The 19,777-nt window shown below is 44.7% G+C and overlaps 1 protein-coding gene across 6 annotated transcripts in view; it reads left to right on the forward strand.

The window, feature by feature from the left end:
• Positions 1–12,694, forward strand: part of RAP1A (RAP1A, member of RAS oncogene family) — a 71,623-nt gene extending 58,929 nt beyond the window's left edge. For 4 of the 6 annotated variants that reach the window (XM_019514070.1, XM_019514067.1, XM_019514072.1 and 1 more), the window contains 4 exons: positions 800–940; positions 6,388–6,531; positions 10,256–10,368; positions 11,964–12,694. In XM_019514070.1, the coding sequence (XP_019369615.1) occupies positions 800–940; positions 6,388–6,531; positions 10,256–10,342 (372 nt within the window). In that variant the 3' untranslated portion in view covers positions 10,343–10,368; positions 11,964–12,694. Of the gene's footprint in view, positions 1–799; positions 941–6,387; positions 6,532–10,255; positions 10,379–11,963 lie in introns of all 6 variants that reach the window. The other 2 variants (XM_019514068.1, XM_019514069.1) reach the window with 2 other exon arrangements.
• The last annotated feature ends 7,083 nt before the right edge of the window (positions 12,695–19,777 follow it).

The following is a 19,777-nucleotide window of genomic DNA, read 5'->3' on the forward strand; positions in this document are numbered from 1 at the left end:
TGATCAGGGGACAGCAGAGCAGGCCCTATGAGGAGAGGCTACGGGACCTGAACCTGTTCAGCCTCCAAAAGAGAAGGCTGAGGGGGATCTTGTGGCCTGTTATAAACTAGTCAGGGGGGATCAGCAGGCATTGGGGGAGTCCCTGTTCCCCCGAGCACCACCAGGAGTGACCAGGAATAACGGTCACAAGCTGGCAGAGGGTAGGTTTAGGTTAGACGTCAGGAGGCGCGACTTCACGGTCAGGGCGGCTAGGGTCTGGAACCAACTTCCAAGAGAAGTGGTGCAGGCTCCTACCTTGGGGGTTTTTAAGAGGAGGTTAGATGAACACCTTGCTGGGGTCATTTGACCCTAGTACTCTTTCCTGCCATGGCAGGGGGTCGGACTAGATGATCTGCTCAGGTCCCTTCCGACCCTAGAAACTATGAAACTATATTTAAAAGTTCACTGCAAGTATGGCAATTAGTTCTTAATTCTTCTTTTTGTGGTTTAGGGTATATGTTAGTCCATATTTATCACTGCAGTTTATCTCCTAGATCATTCTGTTGCATTTTGTGTTTTATTTCCTATTCCCCGAACACTTCTACCTTCCCCTTCCTCCTAAGGCAAACAACAGAAATGAGAGAGTTGAACTCATGTTTTTATTAAATTCTTATGCTTCATTTGGATTTCTGCAAGGGGTAGAAATGTGCATTTAGATTAGCTGCTACAATCTTATCTTGTTACAATAAAAGTATTCCTTTCTAAATGCTCATTAGCTGCATTAAATAGCTAATTACCTTTTTAAAATGTTTGATTACAGGAGCAATTTACAGCCATGAGGGATCTCTATATGAAGAATGGTCAAGGGTTTGCACTAGTATATTCTATTACCGCACAGTCCACATTTAATGACTTACAGGACCTGAGGGAACAGATTTTACGGGTTAAGGACACTGAAGATGTAAGTAAAATGCTCTTGCTTTGTCAGAAATTTTTTCTGTAACTAAATAACCAGTCATCTGTTTTTGAACTAAGTTGCTGGCTGAAGGACACTTCCCTAGCAGTGGGCTTTATAGTTCATAGCTCTTTCCTGAGAACGGTGGGAACTGTTACATACTTTCTGGAAAATCTGTCTGTTTGGTTTTTAATGGTGTCCGTTTCAAACATCCTCATTTACTTCCCTTGAGAGATGATTATATTGAAAGTAAAATTCCTATTAAAAATTAAGCTCATTTTTACTGTATTTTTCTCTAACTTTATAAGGTGGAAATTCGTACATAATACTGTGTTAAGTATAGTTACTACTGCAATTGCCCTCTGAGGTCTGATGGTTCAGATACCCTGGGCTTTTGGTCTGTGGGACTGAGACTACTCAGAAGGGCTTGAGGCAGGCTGGTGTTTGCTGGAGGTACCTGCCCACCAAGAATTTACTTTTACATTGGCTATCAAATGCACAACTGCTTCTAATTCCTGGCCAGTGTGTATCCCACAGCTGTGAAACCCTTTGTATCTCAGTGTCTGTTCCAAGGCAAATCCTTGTTCTCTTGTCTGCGGTGTGAATAGAGCATTTCAGTCCACAGGGCTTTTCATAAACGCTGCTTCAGCCTTTTTGAAGTTCAGTTGCTCCTATTTCTACAGCTTCCACTGTTCTTCCTTCTCAAACAGTGACAGTTTCCTGCGTTTCTGAGTTTTTGAAATTTATAAAACTATTGTCATTGGCACAGCATGTTGTTACAGCTTGGCTGACAGTTTTCCCTCGCTCCTTTTTACAAAATATGGAATATATATCCTCATGGTTGATCTTGTAATGTTTGTTGCCAAGGTGGAATACCTTAGTTTGTCTTGGGCTGTTTCATGTACACTGTACTCTTTTAAATGGTCCACTGCTGTTAGGTTTTGTATGTACTGGCATGTACATGGCAGTACTTCCAGGGTAGAAGAAAATTACTTCAGGCCTGAATTTTAGGTATTCCCTTGTGGAAATAGAGGCTGCTAGTCTAGGTCTGAGTACCTAGATATGCCTCCTGATTTAAAAGAGATGTAGGGCTGGTAGTTCTTTTTGACTACAGTGATGTTGGGTGTTCAGCGGTCCCAAAAAAGCCTGCCACTCTCACGTGTTTGCCAATGGGTGACCTAATTGTAGGCACCCAGGGATGGAAATTCTGGTTTCAAACTCAGAATGTCCTTGTTCTTCCTGAATGTGCCTACATGTGGCAGGGGCACACTTCATAGGGTGCTTATAATGCCTGAAGTTTGACATGTGGGGCAGTGTATTTGTTGACTGCACTATGCAGTTGCAAAAATCACCGTTTGCAAAAACGCTTGCAATGCCCAGGAAATCTAGCAGTTGTGTGTATTAAAGAATTTTCTTTAGGAATATATGGTAGGTTTGGAAGGGGTTTCTTACAAGGGGTTATCAAGTCTATTCCTGTGTTTGCAAGCAGCTTATTCTTTTGAAAGTCTTGGCTAGTGATAGATTGCCATTCTTATTCGGCTTCGTAGCAGTTTTTAATAAAATCATAGTTTTAGGACACAACCTGCATTGAGTGTGATGCCTTGTTCGGGTTTTCATGTAATAGAAATAAATGATTTGCCACAATGTAAAGGCCATGTCTCTGAACCCTCTTAAGTGTTTGTTTCAAAGCTTTGCTACCTTTCCACTGAACCATTTCCATTCCATGGTGGATTTTTTTCACTGTATATTTCTTAAAACTTGTGGCTGAAGTTGCAGGTGGGTTGTGGAGCAGCTGGGCTGAAATATTCAGATTTATGTGACTTTTTCATTTGTTGAATGTTAGATGGGAAGAAGTTGAAATTTAAAATCTTAGGACTAACAGTGTTAGTAACCTATTGAAAGAGCTGCCCAGAGGGGTGTGAAAAAGTTTGCATACTCCCACTGACGGTTTAAAAGTAGCTGCTCTCTTTGAAGCTGATTGCCTTCAGTTTGTATCAGTCTCTTGTCAGAGACCTGGGACACTAGAGGTAGCCTGTCATTCATGTTTCCTTATCATCTTACACTCTATCCAGTTAGTGCAGTGCTAAGGATCAGTAAGTAGAGCCTGGGTCACGATTAGGCATTGTATGTAAATAGCCTTTTAGAAAAGAGCAGCTTGAACAACATAGTAAGCTGTGCTGGAGAAGGATAAACGGTCCCTTGGTGCTGAACAAATTGAGGGAGTCTCAACTTTTGTTCCTGCCTTTAAAATGTCATTGTTCCTTATCTTTGGCTACCTTGTTTTCAAATGGCTCTGATACCCTCTTTGGTTTAACTGGCTAAACTTTTATTTAAGTAAAACTAATCTTCATTTAGGTGGGGATTATGCTTGCATAAAACCCTGGTAACATGATGCTTTTATTAGCATTTAGGTCAAAGTACTGAGCTGTTCAAGTAGCTACACCGCTAGCAGTGGCATCTGTATTCTGGTTGAGTTAACCTAACAGTGGAAATCATTGCTTTAATATTGGTCTGAGTACCTAAAATTGATTTAGGCAGGCAAGGGCCTTTGAGTAGATACGATATCTTTTATTATTAGACCAACTGAGTGGCTGGAACTTTCTCCCAACTACACGGTTGGTCTAATAAAAGATATCACATCTACTCAAAGGACCTTGCCTGCCTCTGTCCTTAGACCAACATGGCTACAACAAAAACCCAGTAAAATTGATTTATTCATCTTAGTTGCTTGGTTGAAATTCATGTTTCCGTGTCTGGGGGCGAAAAGTAACGTTCCTTTTGGAAACACAACATTAAAGATGACGCTCATGCCATTTTGAATATGTACCTACATTGTGTAGGGTGCAAGGCTTTGATCTGAAATGGAGGTTTTGTCTCTTGTCTTTGACTTGCAGGTTTTTGGTGCAGAAAGCAAAACTTTGTTCGCAAAAAAGTTGAATCTGTATTGTTTTGTGCTTCAAATGAAAATGAGTCTCAAATGTAGTGAACTTTGGCTTTGAGACCAATTTAGTGCAAAATGCAGAGTTAAAATAGTTGGCAGATGTTCCTGTGTTGTCCGACTGGTTTCAGGAAGTGGACAGTAACTTTATTTTCCATCTGGAAAATGCAGGTTTTGTGTGCAAAAAATGTAAATACCCCAGGAAAAGGAACGGTGTACATACTCACTGTAAGCAGTTGAATAACTTTGTCTCTGCTTTTACATAGCTCAAGGGAAACCAGTAGTGCGTGCTTTGTGGAAGGAAAACACCACAGAGGTAGCTCTTACCTGTTCACTTCAAAATGCTCAGGGAACCAGAGATGTTTCATGCGTTGGGAAGGCATGTGGTACGCAAAATTTAAAAGCAGGCTTTAAGTATTAATACTGTTAAGGCTTGTATTGCGCACAATTCTTTAAAGCCTGCTTTTAAATTTTGCATGTCGCGCACAAATCTCAGCTCAGCTCAGAGTAAAGGGAAGAAATCTCTGGTTCTTTGAGGATTTTGACTGAATAGGTAACAGCCAGATCTGAAGTACGTTCTGCTGCAGCTTTTCATGAAGATGTAGAAGGAATCTTATAGGAGATGTAGAACAGAGGTACATCGTGTCATAGTGAGCATCACTTTCTTTTAGCATTTTTACACATTTTAAATAAAAAGTCAGGCCAGCGTCTTGGGGCTTTCTCCCTGCCACTTTCAAGGTCGCCTCTTCTGGGGAGCTCCTGGCCTGCTGAAGACCTTAATGTTGAGGAGAAACAGGAAAAACCCCAGGGAATACCTTATGTTGTTTCCATCTCAAAGATGTTGATTAGAAAGCTTTTAATGAAAGAGACGTTCCTGGCTGAATTTATAATCCTGAGAGGTTTGGGTATTTTTTTTTTTTTAATAACACAGTCAGTTACTTCCTGGAGTGGCTCGATGCTTATACTCCTTAGAGTTTATAGTGCTATTACTTGAGTTGAAAAATGTTATACCTTATTGCATGCTGACAGCTTGCTTGGCTCAGTACAGTATAGGAGATAAATATTGCCCAGGCCCAGAGAGCTTACAAATATAAAAATTGTGGCCAGTTTAGTCTCTCTTTCTATTGGAGACCTCTTTGTTTCTGCCATCGTTTCTCCTGGCTTGATTGAAGGAGAAATTTTCCAGTTATTTGGATATGCTTAAAGACTGGTCTTCTCAGCCTGATATTCCTGATTTATTTGCAAGTAATTAAAGTAACCAATGCCACTTTACTGAGGGTACTGTGTTTTTCCTATCTCTCCTTATGTAATGTAGCAGAAGGCCAGATTTCCTGTAGGCACTAAGTCCCTCCTAAGGTAGCTCCGTATGTGCACCTTGGACAGCGGGCAGCTTTATGAGGAGGAGTGGTTAATCCTTCAGTAGGCTATTTAACAGATGATTTGCCTGCATCTCCTATGTGGGCAGCAGTCTCCATTCACTGACCCTCTCTAGCAGAGCAGTGAGCCTGCGCTTGGCCGCTGCAGGCTTCCTATAAGGCTCAGCACAGTAAGCACAGTTTTTGACGTTAATACAAAATGATCTATTGGCAGCGTTGCAATTACAGGAATAAGCAGCATGTTGAGCGGTCCTGCTAATCAAGACCCTGGTGCCTCTGTTACGTGACGAGTAGTGACAATTCATTTACTTCAACGTAGAAAATGCCAGTCGGCGATTGCTTGCGTCTGCCCATGCCGAATTCGTTCTGTCTTGTATATGTGAGGCCACATGCTTGTGAGACGACGCAGTCCTGCCTTTCCAGTGTGGACAGGCAGCTCCCATGGCAGCGTGATCCTTCTAGGTGGCTAAAACTACTTCCTCCCATCCCGTATATCCAGAGCAGGGCTTTCCAAAGGGTGGCGCATTTATTTCCTATGGTTTGACAGCAGCTACACAGGACAGAGCGGGTCAGGAGGGTTGACATCCCACGTGTGCCTCACGACATGCTGCACACACTGCTGTCTCAAATAGGCTCAGTTGGCAGGCTGGCTGACCTCGCACCAAGGCGTTGAAAGGCCACGGAGTAATTTTTTTTGACTTGTGGAGTTTTAAGTGTAGACCCCAGAAAATACAAGTAGCCTAATTTAACCTCCTCAAATGGAAACGTCGCTGTTTGTCATCCGCACCACAAATAATTATCATTGAGCTTTGGGCGTGCACGCATGGTTTTTTTCATTTTTTTCTCCTCTCTCTTTTTTGCGACCTCAAAATATAACCTACTGTGTTAGTTCAGTTGCAGCTCTGTGTGTATGGGTTTTACATATGTACGTATACACGCAGGCATGGGTATGCATGTATTTGTGTACATTCATGCATAAGTTCATTTGTATGTATGTATATCCTTTTTTTATTTTACTTGAGCCTGTTTTCTGTTAAACAAAGAAAGAGGGGAGAAGAACACTTGGGAGGTGGGCAGAGAGTTTAAACTGTTGGTTTATATATTTCTCACGCTCACTTTTTTTTTTGTCATCTCCCCAGGTTCCAATGATTCTGGTTGGCAATAAATGTGACCTGGAAGATGAACGTGTAGTCGGCAAAGAACAGGGTCAAAACTTAGCAAGACAGTGGTGTAACTGTGCCTTTCTAGAATCGTCTGCAAAATCTAAAATCAACGTTAACGAGGTAACTACCCGCTGGTCCGCTGCCAGGCAGTAATGGATTGTTTCTGTCCGTGTATGCGTGGCCTTTTCCAGGCCAGTGTAAGTACCAGTTTAATGTGGTAGGAAGACGATTTGATACCTCTTCGTCCACTAGATTTCTGGTGCGTTTTGGAGCCCCAGGCTGCAAAGGTGTAAGACACACTGCCAGTCCCTTCAGGTCCTGAAACTGCTGTTTGCAAAGAAGTCTCCTCTGCTCCATCCCTTAACTAGCAAGGTAGTGAGCCTTCGTGGGCTAAGTGCCTGATGCAGAGTGCTTAGCTTATCGGGCAAAGTATAGACAGCAGAAGACCTCCAGGAAGCCCTCTCTACTGAGGAAATTTCAATTGGAATCAAGTTTGGTTTTTTTTTTCCTAAAGAGATGTTGTTTGTTAAGATAGCAGTCTTCTGAATGGTTACGTCTTCTCTTTCCCCATCACTAGTAATATTTAGCATATGGGCTCAGTCATTTGCTTTCTCAGGTACTGCAGCATCTGGGTGCCCTACACAGCTGACACCTCCATTCCTCTAAAAGCAAGAGGTTTTTCCTCCCTTAAGCCACTGTTTGCCTGTGGCCAAGTCCCAGCAGGGGTGTGTTGTCCAGGTAGGCTTTTGACAAGTTAAATTGAGAAATCCCTTTGCAAATAGGTGTGCCTAGCCCTGCCTTCTCAGATAAGCAGCTTTGGACCCTCTGGTTTTGCCCAGCCTCCAGCACGACTAAATCCCATAGCCTCACAGAAAACTCTGACTACCAGAGGTGCCAAGAGATAGCTGAGCCCCTTTAGGGACTTGGAAGATAAGGCAAAGCAACAGGATCTTGGACTGGGCCCAGAAGTGAATTGGCAGCTTGTGCGAAGTGCCAGCACTGAAGCTGTCAAACTAGAAAGGGAAGGGTCCTCTAAGCTGCACCAGCTCCAGTGGTCCTTAAGTTCAGCCAAGATAAAATATCTACCAGAGTCTGCCTCAGTCCAGGTAGCTTAGCGAAGTGTACTCAGTCTGGAAAGGAAACTCCATGTTAATTTTAAACCTGTATGAAAACTCAGATTGGAGTGAAGCTTCCGGGCCTCGGCATGGTGTGATCTTTACTAGGATACAAGAACTTAAGAAATGCCACGCTGGGTCAGCCCACAGGTCCGTGTCATCCAGCGTCCTATAATTCACACGTGCACAGCGTGGGCGATGAGGTGAAAATTGGTGAAACCAGAGTGTACGTTTCACAGCGCGTTCCCTTGTCCTGTGCAGAGCACTCAGTAAATCATGCGTTTTATGGAAAATGCATAAGATCTTCACAGACTACACGTTGAAAGCAAAATGCTCTTTAGCCATAAACACCTCAGGAAACCCCAGGAACTGTGCAGGCAGGCAGAGATTCACTAGTAGCCAATGGATATGTTTAATTGTCTTGTGACTGCTTGTCTCAGTCACTCACGAGTTGCAATAGAATCAGCCCTAATGAGTGATTCATATTTCCAGGCCCTGTGCTGCATGGTCATACAGGGAACATGAGTATTGTGGGCATTCATTTAATTACTACAATCATAATTTTTGGCCTTTTTTATTAATTATGAACCAGTTTGCATGCTGAGTTTTCTCACTGCAGCCCAGCCAAGTTTCTGGGCCTCTGGTTAGCGAAGATTGTGTCACTGCCATATGCATTTGCATATGGGCCGCTACTAGAGTACTTTAGGATTTCCTTGGCCTGTAGCTACCAGGATGCTTTTAAAAACTTCCATTATGCCCGTTTGCTTGGTGCCTGTCCTCGTATCTGTCTCTGACAGGACAGCACTGAACACGATGCTTTTTTTTTCCCTGTAATCTGGTTACAATAGACAAAAAAAAAGCCAGGGAAATCAAAGCAGAGGAACACCACATTTCTAAAGCAGCCTGTTGTGTTGTTTGCTTGTTTTAAGAAATCCTTAAACAGAGGAAACGTTGGATCCTTGATTTTTCTGGCTATTGTTGGACTTTTCATTATCTAAAAACGAAACTTATAAAACCTATCACAGATACTGTAAACTTTTAGTGTTGTTCTTGGAACAGCAGCTGCTGCACTTAGTAGCAGTTTCTTTCTTATCACATTTCTCTGACTTACAGTTTTTAGAGAGTCTCACTCTTGTATGGTGACTGTCTGTGCAGCCCCTTTGTTAAATTTTCACCCTTACACAGCTCATACTAAAGATTTGGCCAAGCGATTAGTGATTTGGGAGTTGCTTACATTTTTGCCTGCTTACCTGGATGCTGTAAGGGTTGCATGCTCTCCACTTTCAGAAATTCTGGCAGTGGATATCCAGAATCACTTACAAAAGACACCTAGCTCCTGGTTAGTAAAAACTAAATACTGCTCACCAGCAGAGAAAACACCTTTCAGGTTGCTGCTCTTTTCCCTGCAGCAACTTCCTGTTTTCCTATCTGGCCCGTATTCTTTAAATGCCGAACCATGTCTAGCTGCTAGGAAAAAGCTGGTGGCTTGACCTTAGTGGAGCACAAGCTGCTGTCTTTGCCTGAAGCTGACGGTGTCAAGCTGTGGAACAAGCCCAGTAGGGAGGGAGCGAGAGAAACTTAAAAGACCTTCAAACTATTTTATTTTAAAACTTGAACACGGTGCTGCCTCTATGGTCACATTCAAACCATTTTCACTTTGTTTCAGTGTTTTAGAGGAGATAACATCAGGACAGTATCCGATTTCCAGATGTTGCTGTTTATATACACAGCTATTTTTTTTTTTCCTTAAAGCTCCTTGGGATCGGCAGGAATTTGTGAGCCATCAGCCACACCGGGGAAGGGAAGACGCACACAATGAGCTGGGTGGGTTTTTCCAAGGGGATGCGGAACTCTTTGATAGCGTGACGTAGGCGGCAGCGTCCCCACAAAGCTCGTTTTGCCATGAATAATCCAAGTCTCCCGGCAGGAAAAGGCAGTTGCAGCAAAGGCATTCAAGAGAGAAACCTGTGCAGCTTTAGACACCAAAAGTGGCATCTCCTGGATGAGTGTGGGCTCTGGGCAGATATGTTGCTGTGTTTTGCTACTTGTGTCAGTCAAGCCTGCGGTCTTCAGAGGGTTTGCAGTACAGGAGGCAATGTGGTGCATCTCCAGTTGTCCCAATGAGTGCAGCAGAATTGCAGCGTAGAACGTGGCCCTCCTGAAGGACAGACCAACAGAGACTACTTTAAAGACAAGCATCATATATTGAGGGCTAAGTGTCTCACTGTGCTGGGCCTACTTCGGCAGGGGTGTCTGGAATAAAGCTGCCCTGAAGCCAAACTAGATTAGCCTGAGAGGCAAATGCCAAAGTGATTCTCAGGGGCGTCAGGCCAATGCAGGGGCTTTTGCTACCTTCAGGTCCAAAACAAAGGGATTATAGTCAGGATGCCCCTGTACTGAGCTGAACCAATTCAATCAGCTTGCCATTTGCATCCTGCTTTAAATAATAGCAGCTCTTCACTGCTATGACATGGACATGGGGGGCTTGTCCTTGCCTGAGACAGGCAGAGGTGAACTAAGCTACCTTTGGTGCATGCAAACTGTCCTGAGCTCACTCCACGTGCTGCTCCATAATGTGTTTAAGTGCTTGCAAGGTTTGATTCTGGAAGCAGATGTTTGGAGCCACCAGAGAGAGGTGCCAGCTTGCCAAGCAGCTGGGTTTGACCCATGCGTATTGCAGGTGTCATGCCTTTGCCTTGCGGTGTGCTAAATGCCCTCTTCTCTTTCAGATCTTTTATGACCTGGTCAGACAGATAAACAGAAAAACACCAGTGGAAAAGAAGAAGCCTAAAAAGAAAACATGTCTGCTGCTTTAGATCCCCACTACGCAGCAGCTCTGAGCCAGGTAAGAGGTGAGCACCTGACTGCCGAAAACCCAGAGCCCTTGCTTTGGCCCCTCTTTTACTCTGAAATCCCGGGGCCTGCCATGCCCCTAGTGTTGCTGCAGCTGCTACAAGATGTGAGGACAATTGCAAATCGGTGTGGGCAGGACATGGGTTTCATTGGCAAAGAAATGAAAAGCAGCCCACCAAAAAAATCCCGAGGCTGGATATGCACTATAAATATCCTTCCTGTGTACCTTGGCATGGCAGTCAGGGAGCTGAGAGCTGCTGTAAAGCACTCTTAGAAGCGCTTCCTCAAGCTTCAGGTTTTGGATAGAGGATATCACCTTGCCCGTGTCCCCTGCTCACATCAACATACACTCCTTTGGCCCTGTCAGTCCCAAACAGCCTCGCAGTTAGTGGATCTTGCTTTTTTGTGATCTGTGAAATGATGCACATTTTGCAGTCCTGCCAGTGGAAGGGTAGGGCTTTCCAGGAGGAGAGGTGCCTCTGCTGTTTGTCCCTCGACAGCCATGCGGCTTGGGGCCAAAAAGATTTCGAAGGCAGCCTTGCTTTCTCCTCTGCCTTGCTGCAGTGTCAAACAGTGTCAAAGCATCTGTTTTTGATACAGGTCCCAAGCTACTTGGTCTGAGAGCAGCCTCCTGACTGACCTGTTGGCTTCTCTTATTGTGGGGCTTTGAGATGTTTTGGCCAGTTATTTTCATGTGAGGTTCACGTGCGCTAGGCTCTGTTGGGGAAGAAGGCTTAAAAAAAGAAAGGAAGAGCATTTCCCGCCCCTTTGCCTTCCTCCTGCACCTCGGGCCTGCTTGAACTCGGGTTTCTTGCTGACGTTTAGCTGGGGTGCCATCTCCTGGTCTGTCAACATATCTGTCCAGCTTAGATTTTTGGCTGCCAGGGCGTAACAGCAGCCTCACTTCAGCCAGCTTATTTTCACTGGAACAAATGCAACGATAAGATGGAGCTGATATGTTTAGTAGCATAACAGATGTGTTGCACTTGCTGCTTTAGCAGAGGCTGAGTATCTGCACGCCACATGCAGATAATATTGCCACTTACTGGTGAGAAAGTGCACATATAGTTTTGCTGGCAAGGTATTTTATTCGCTACTAGTTAGTGTACTAACATTGCCCCTCAGTCTGATGGAGGTGCTCAGAGTATCAGATTTTCCATTGTGCTTCCGCCCTAAGTTTCCTCTTATTGTGGTTTAAATAATTGGCTTGTTGCAGCCTAAGCCACCAGGAGGTAACTTAACACATTACACACAAAGGATGTTTTTTAGCAGGATGTGGTCGTTGTATATGCAACATATGCGCCAAGCTGCTGTGGTGCTGTGTTATGGATTTCCAGCATAAGTTTGAGCTGGATATATATAAATATACATGTAAATCAGTGCAGTGAAGTGAAATAGCCCTTCTTTGGCAAAGCACTGTGCTTGTTCTGCTCTCCCTTTTTATGGCTAATAATAAGGAAAAATATTCAAACCTTTTATTTAACATCTTTCATCTCTGCAGTACTTTTTTTTAAGTTTTAACTCTTTCCCCTCCCCTCCCCCTTTTCTCCATTTTTTTTTTTTTTTTTTTTTTTTACATATTCTAGATTGCAGGAATGAAGAACTGTTGCCCAATTGGAAAGTGCCAGCATTCCAGACTTCAAAAAAAATGACATAAATTAACGACATATCTGAAGAGGCTTCTCTTGTTTTTATATATTATGTGAAGAATTTAGATCCTATCATGGTTTGCACAAGGTCCCTGGAAAAAGAAATTGCTCTGTGTATATCTCTTGGAAAATTAAGACAATAGTATTTCTCCTTGCAATAGCAGTTAACAGATGTGAAGATAAATATAATTGACTCTAGTGTATGATTATACAAAAGAGCATGGATGCATTTCAGATGTTAGATATTGCTACTATAATTACAATTTCATATTGATCTTTTTATCATAATTCTTCCCCATCAAGCACTAAAAATGTTCAACCATTATACTTTATATCTATAAACTATATAGATATATATGATATGAAATTTCCCTTTGAACTCACTGCAGCAAATAACTTTTTGAGTCATTTGACTTCATTTTATATTTAAAAGTTATGGAATATCATAATTTTCATTCTGCCATAATATTCTAATTAAAATGTTTGTGCATAATGCTTTGGAAAAATGGGTCTTTTATAGGAAAAAAAACTGGGATAACTGATTTCTATGGCTTTCAAAGCAAAAATATATAATATACTAAACCAACTCTAATATTGCTTCTTGTGTTTTAATGTCACAGATTAAATTACAGCTTTTATGAATAATTAAATTTTAGTACATTTTCATTTTGTTGGTGTGTTTTTTGGGTTGTTTTTTTTTTGTTACAGTTTTCAGGTTTTAGGTTTTTGTCATCTTTTTTTTTTTTTTTAAACAAGGGTTTTTTGGGTTTTTTTTTTTTGTTACAGTTTTCAGGTTTTAGGTTTTTGTCATCTTTTTTTTTTTTTTTAAACAAGTGTTTCTGTGATTTCTTCCCTCAACTCCACAGTTATGCCAACAAGCTGTCTTTTTTCTCCCCTGTCTTGGATGTATTTAAGCAGACTATGCAGTAAAGTACAGCAGCCTACTTTTAAATAGTTTTGTATATTCTTTTGGATGTTTAAAGACTGTATTCTGCTGCAAATATCCCTCTGTACAATTATTTTTATATGTAAAATTTAGTTTAATACTGTATCAAGGTCTAGTTTTTACTACGATCTTCAGTCTGACAAAGTTGTATGCTTCACTGGGGGAATGTGTGTTTTAACCTTGTTAATCTAAAGGGCAAGAGCCCAAGAACGAAGTGTTGCGTTCAACATCTCCAACAAAACGGTGGATTCGAGTTGTTTTTTGAGTGAATACAAATGCACAGAGGCAACCAGCTGGTATTAGTTTTTTACACGAACCTTGCAGCCGATATAAATACGGAAGAGGCTGGTAAATTTGTTGCAATGTGTATAGGGAGCTGAATGTGTTTTATAATATCTGTTTCACAAGTTCACAGAGTACAGGGTATGGAGAGACCCACATGTATTTATCAGGCTGTCTCCTCATTTTTGTGTGCAAGTGGGAGCAGCAGCACAGGCTGGAGATCTGCTGGACCCGATCACCTCTTCAGACTTATACTGTTAAAATGCTATTAGCTTTGGAGGACTGACCACCACGGCACACGCGAGTAAGTGAGAAGAGAACCGAGTCTTCGCAGCGGGGCAGTGGAGTGTCCTTGAATGACCCTGAACGTCCCGATGGCGTCTTCTGTCCGAAAGATTTTCAATTAGGAAATGAAAACGTAACTGTAGCCAAAAGATTGTTCCTGGCTCAGTTTTATTGGAAACTATGCATGTGGGATTTCTTTAAGCCTGTTCTCTAAAGATGTCATGTAGCTGCCGAATTGTGCAGGGATCCCAATTTTCAAGTGCAGCCTGAACTAAAAGGAATGAAAGAACTTGGACAAGAACGATGCGGAAAATGTCTGTCTGCTCAACAGTTGCTGGGAAAAACTTTAGTTGCTTAGCTGCTTCCCTTCACTAACCTAACTATGCACTTCCTTCTCTAGGAGGACCCGAAGCATGGTCTCTGCAGGTTAGTCGATATCTTTACTAAATGTAAAGTTATTTTAGTAATAAAGTAATTTTAATGTAACTGCCGATTTATTAGATGCGTGTTCTATGGAAATCTGATCTCAACTGTGTAATCCACAGAGCCACTAGGTGGTGCTTTAGGATAACGTGATACGGGTAATGCAGCCACATAAATGCGATGGAGGGGGCAAGCAAGGCTCTTTGGGTAAATCTGATATCTTTTATTAGACCAACACAAATAGCTGGAAAAATTCTTCTTTGCAAGCTTTTGATTACAAACTCCCTTCATCAGGCTCATGCTTCCTCCACCTGACAAATGGTATTTGTACCCAAAAGTTTGCAAAGAATTTTTCCAGCTATTTGAGTTGGTCTAAGAAGAGAGATCACATTTACCCAAAGAACCTGGTCTGCCTGTGTCCTTAGAGCGGCATGGCTACAATCTGTACCCCTGAAACAGGCAAGCAACACACAACTGAGCTGTACGCTTCAGCCACCGAAGCTGAGGGTCCCTGCTCCATGATCATAGCATGCAACAGGCTGGGGCCAGGGGAGGCAGCCAAAACAAATTGGGCTGCTTCAGGAAGCAGGGTGTTCAGAGGTGGTGGGGCTTTTCCCTCCCCATGATGCTTCTTTCAGCTCATCTGGTTCAGAGCATCACCTAGCAGGCAGGGTGAAGCAAGTTCTAACAGCCAGATTGGCGGCACGTCTCTGCAAACCGATCAGCGCCAGCATGTCGTGGAGCATTGGAGAACCACCCTGTTGATTTTGATACAAATCAGAAAGCCAGAAAAGCTCGATTCACAGGAAACAATGGGAGCGATGCAGGTCAAGGAGTCTCTTACTGTCCCCCGCTGCCGCACCGCCCTGTTGGAAACAGCGATGTCGCTTGCAGCACACGAGATGTGTAATCTGGGCTCTGAAAAGTGCATTTTTTAAGGGAGAGAGTGAGAGTGGTGGTAGAAAACAGCATGGACTGGGTGGAAGGAGAAGTAGGGATCTCAAGAGTATTAATAGCCCTTGGCACGGGGGTAAGCCAGAACAGGGAGGGGATATGGAGCAGAACGATGGAAAACAGTGTGGAGGGAAACATGCAGCCCAGGGAAAACGGTGAGAGTGGTGTGAGTTGCAGGGTCCCAGGATCAGAGGGATATGCTGGGGGTGATGTATGGATAAAGCAGCCAGCTTTTGGGGAACCGAGTCCCTGGCACTCTGCCAACAGCCGTCAGAAGAGGAAACGTCGACAAGCTTTTGTCTGGTTTTTGGTGGCCAGCAAGGCGGTGACATTGAGAGCAGCCAGCCAGTTTCAGGGGCAGCGCAGTTGCATGGTTTGCAAACAGATTCTGATCAGGAGATTTCCTGGCTCCAATTTAGGGCCAGTTTTCCAAATCTGAGATGAAAGCCCTGTAGTAGGGTGTTTGGGAGAGCCCTGAATACAGCCCCAGAATTCAGGCCTGGGGTGGCCAGTCACTTCACCGTGCCCCTGTCTGATGTGGGCAGTGCACATTAGAGGAAACACTCAAGGACTCTAGGGGTGGAGAAGGAGCGGAGCACATGAAGTGTGGTACCCAGGGCAAGTGAAAGCCTGAGTCTGCAGGTATACAGGGAGATGATCTCTAGTTGGTGCTCAGTAGCACTTCATAGCTGGAGAGACCATCTTAAAACTGGAGTGTAAAACATACTGGTCTCGTTATGCAGGATCTCATCCCAGAAGAGAGAGGAGCTGAATGTTTAGCTTGGGATCCTTTGGGTTGTAAAACAAGTAGCCAGCTTTCCCACCCGAGAGTTGTAGAAGGGGGAACTGTGTTGTGGTGTTTCTCATTTTACTGCTAGGTGATGCTTTATGAAAAGAGACTCGCAGCATATGACGCGATAAATCTAATGGAGAAGGGTTTTTTATGTACCCTTTCCCTAATTTCAGATCATGTCTCTAGGTCCTGCTGTCAGATGGCCGACGAGGTGAAGCTGAACAACATGGTGTGGATCCTGGCGTGGGATCCTTCGAGGCAGCACCCCTTTATTTGTGGCTGGGGCTGCTCCCATGCCATGCTGATGTGCTTGCTTTGTATCATACACAAAGAGCTAGTTTTCTTGCTGGGGGGGTCATGTATCTCTAATGGATTTTAATACAAAAGCCCCAATTTTACCCTTAGTTACATGTCAGCTCGACTTCAGGAGGTGATGCCTAATCTAGAATATATCCTGCAGCGCATGATTTAATGTTTCATTAGTTTAAAGAGTTTGCCCAAGAATGTTCTGCATAAAGGTTAAAGCGCGGATCTTCCCTGAGCTTTGAGTAATGTGTTCCTGGTCCTGACTAGCATCCAGTTGAAGAAAGTAGCATTTAGCTAGTAGAGAGAGAGCACATTTACCATTTCAGTCGAGTTGCAGAGGCCCCAGAGTCATCCAGCATGTAATATCATTGACTTGAGTTGAGTTCCTCTGCATGAATTTGGCCTGTGTTGTGTTGGCACCTGTACAAACACTCTTCTGCAGAGCAGAAATCATCTGCTTGCCTTTAGCGATTTGACTTCTGAAGGCCACGTCTTTTACACGGTCTTTGAGGTGCATATTCCCATCTGATTTGGTTTGACCAGCGAGCAAAGGTAATGCTGGCACTCAGCGTCTCACTAAAGCGAGTGGTGTGTGAGGGTGGATGCTGACTTCTCATGAAACATGGTGTCTGAGAGGGGAAATGGCATGTGATTCTGGCTTTGAGAACAAGCGGCAAATGCAGCATATGGCTGGCCTGTCCCGCTGACTCTGACCTGCAAAACTGTTCTGGGTTGAGATTTATAAATACGCCCTGCACATCCTCTCCTTTCTTCTGAATTCTTACAACAGCACTGAAGGAACATCACTAAAATGAAGCTCTGATTCTGATTTTCAGCCCATCTGGCCCCACCAAGGGCAAGAGGCAGGTGTTTTGCTAAGGTAAGAAGATGCAGAAGTGGAAGTGGGCCGCTGACTTTCTCAGGCTGAGGCCTTATCTGCACTGGAAAGTTTTATGGGCATTGCTTCATCAGTTAGGAGTTTGGGACCCCCCTACCACAACTGCAGTGTAGAGACAGTCATGCTAGCAAAAAAAAAAAAAAAAAAAAGTTTCCCCATTTGGAGAAGCAATTTCAGCTCCAACCGCACCAGAGCTTTGCTGGGGAGCTGTATTTATGCTACAGGGCTTCCCAGCATATCACCAAAGCTGTAACTCAATTGCCAAAAGCTGTTTGAGGTGTGGACAAGGCTTGAGTCACAGTGAGTTGTCCAAAAAAAACCCCTCTGAGTCAGTTGAGAACAGATTATCTTCTTTTTAAAAAGGGTTTGTGTTGAAGCATCTTGCATGTTGCTGGCCACGCAGGGAGGGGCGCTTTGTCTGTAGAAGAAAAATCACGTTTGCAATGACAAGAGCCCATTAATTTTCTCCTTTAATAAATAATTTATGTCGTGCAAGGTCCCCTCATTATCGTTGAGGGATTGTGCATGGAAGCGCGAACCCGAAGGAAGCGCCAGAAGAAAAGCTGTGAAATGCAGCCTCCCGTTGTATCAGCCGGCTCCTCGCGCACGGCCCCGTGCACCTTCCTCTGCAGAAGGGAGCTATTAAAGCTCAAGCAGTAAAATCCTCCCAGTTAAATAACACACCGAATCCTCTTCCCTTCTCTGTGTTTTATAGTGTGCTCCAATTCAGGAAGCCCATAACATTTAATTTTTACAAGGCTACTGGTGACTGCTTCGTTTCAACCCCCTTGTCTGGGTGTGTGGCAGCGTTCCCACTGGGATCGTAATTCAGGACCCCCCTGCAAGGGCAGACAAGGGCAGACAGCCTCCCTGTTGCCCCTTGTCAGAGGAAGCATTGTCATGCTAATTCCACCCAAAGCTAAATGGTTTTAAGTGACGATTTTATTCTGTGATTGAGCTATTAATGGGCACTCTCCATGACTGCAAACTTTAATGAGAAGGCAGGTGTTGGTGATAGTTGCAGGGGTATGAATAGAAAGAGCCCGTTGCTGTGAACAGAGGCGGCCCTGGGGGTTCAGCTTATGTTCCTGCCCTCGGGAAAGGAAGGCACGGTGATGGATTTTCTATGAGAGGAGATTGAAGAGGTACTGTCCAGTCAATAATAGTAGGTGCAGAGAATGCACGTCTACACACATGCTGCACAAGCAACCTGTGGGACTCATTGCTGCAGGATCTAAGTGGTGTTCATTGAAACCCTGTGCGTTACCTTACAGCTAAAAGAGAATGCAAAGTTACAGTAAATAGCACCAAATGTGTCCTGGTCTCCAGGTATGAGCCAGCCCTTGGCCTGCCGGGATAAAAGGACGCTCTCCAAGGGATGTGAAGTGTCCCCCATCTGCCTCCTGCAGGGTTTCTCAGGTCTTCCTCTGAAGCAGCTGGTCAAGATGGGATACCCAGCTGGGTGGACCGTGGGTCTGAGCTGGGCAGGCCAGTGCCCGGGAGGGGTGGCCACACACCAGTGGGGCGATCGGGAACGGGCAGCTATGGCTGTATGGTGAGCTGGGGAAAAATATTCATGTTTGGCAAAAGAAAAGCAACTGAGAATGGAAAACTCATCACAGTTCCAGTTGGTTCCCCTCTGTGGTCCCCCTCCCCGCAGCTTACTGCCAGCAGGAGCAAAGAAATGAGGAGACCTGATTTTTTTTTTGGTCTTTTTTTGTCCAAAATCAGTACGTTTCTAGAGGGGCCTTTCCCCAGGCAGCACAGACACTGCGGCTGTAAACCGAAGCTGGGGAGTGCACAGGCAGCTCTCCCTCATTTACCAAGAAGTTTTTTTTCCCCTCTGAGGATGAGCCTAGATTTTTTTTTTTTTTTCCCCCCTGTTCTAATTTTTTCTCGTTTCTCCTCCTCTTGCCCCCTCTCTAGGTGCCCTCTGCACATTCACGTGGATCTGAGGTGTTTCTTTGATCAGCTTGCCCTTAGCTGGCTGGTAAAGGCTTCCTCGCCCTAAGAGCTGCACCGTGAGGCCGGCTACCATGGAAGCTGCTGGAGTCCTTTGGGGAGGTCTCGTCCCATCACTGGGCAATGAGAGGTGATTACGGTTCAGGGAGCGGGCACAACCCTCCTCCGCCCTTGTCTGAGGCTCTGGCCTGCGAGGGTTTGGTCCCCTGGGATGGGACTTGGTCTGCATGCCGCTGCAGCCGGCTGTGCTCTGCAGCCAGGTGTGAGGACAGGTTGGTGACTTTAGGTAGCGGAGACACCTGCCTCTTGGGGCTTGGTGGGGCTGTGTTTTGACTGTCCTACACCTTCCTGAATAGGAGGCCCAACCCGGCCTGGTTGGCTGGGAAATGGGTTAGTCTCTGCACCATGGGCAGAGAGGCTTCGAGAGAGCACAGTGGCACAGAGACCTCCATTGGTTTGGTTGTTTGTCCAGCTTGTGGGGCTGCCTCCAGCCTCTGACCATGCAGAACTATCCGTTTATAAAGGTAGGAGGGGGAACCGGCGTGAAAATGGCTTTCCCCTCCTGTAGGAAGAGCCCGGAGCTGGCTCCTGGCAGCAATGGCTGCATTATTCATGGAAATAGCCTTGAACAGACACCCGCTGCAGAGACCCGAGCTTTCACCTTCGATGCTACGTACCCAGCCTGCCTCTGCGACCGTGGTCCCTGAGCTGAGCCGGGGCAGGGCTCCTGCTCCCCACACCATCCCCTGGTAAGAGCCACCTGCGTTGAGCCCAGGACAAGTCTCCGCGGTCTGGGACGAATCCCTGCCCTAAGGCAAACACTGTCTCATGCTGCTGCCTGCATCAGTCTCCTCCGAGCCAAATGCCTCCCGGCTTTAGACTGTGCTGAAGCAGCGACTG

This window comes from Gavialis gangeticus, unplaced genomic scaffold (genome assembly GCF_001723915.1).
Source record: "Gavialis gangeticus isolate Ggan-Ray unplaced genomic scaffold, GavGan_comp1, whole genome shotgun sequence".
Taxonomy (NCBI): Eukaryota; Metazoa; Chordata; order Crocodylia; family Gavialidae; genus Gavialis; species Gavialis gangeticus.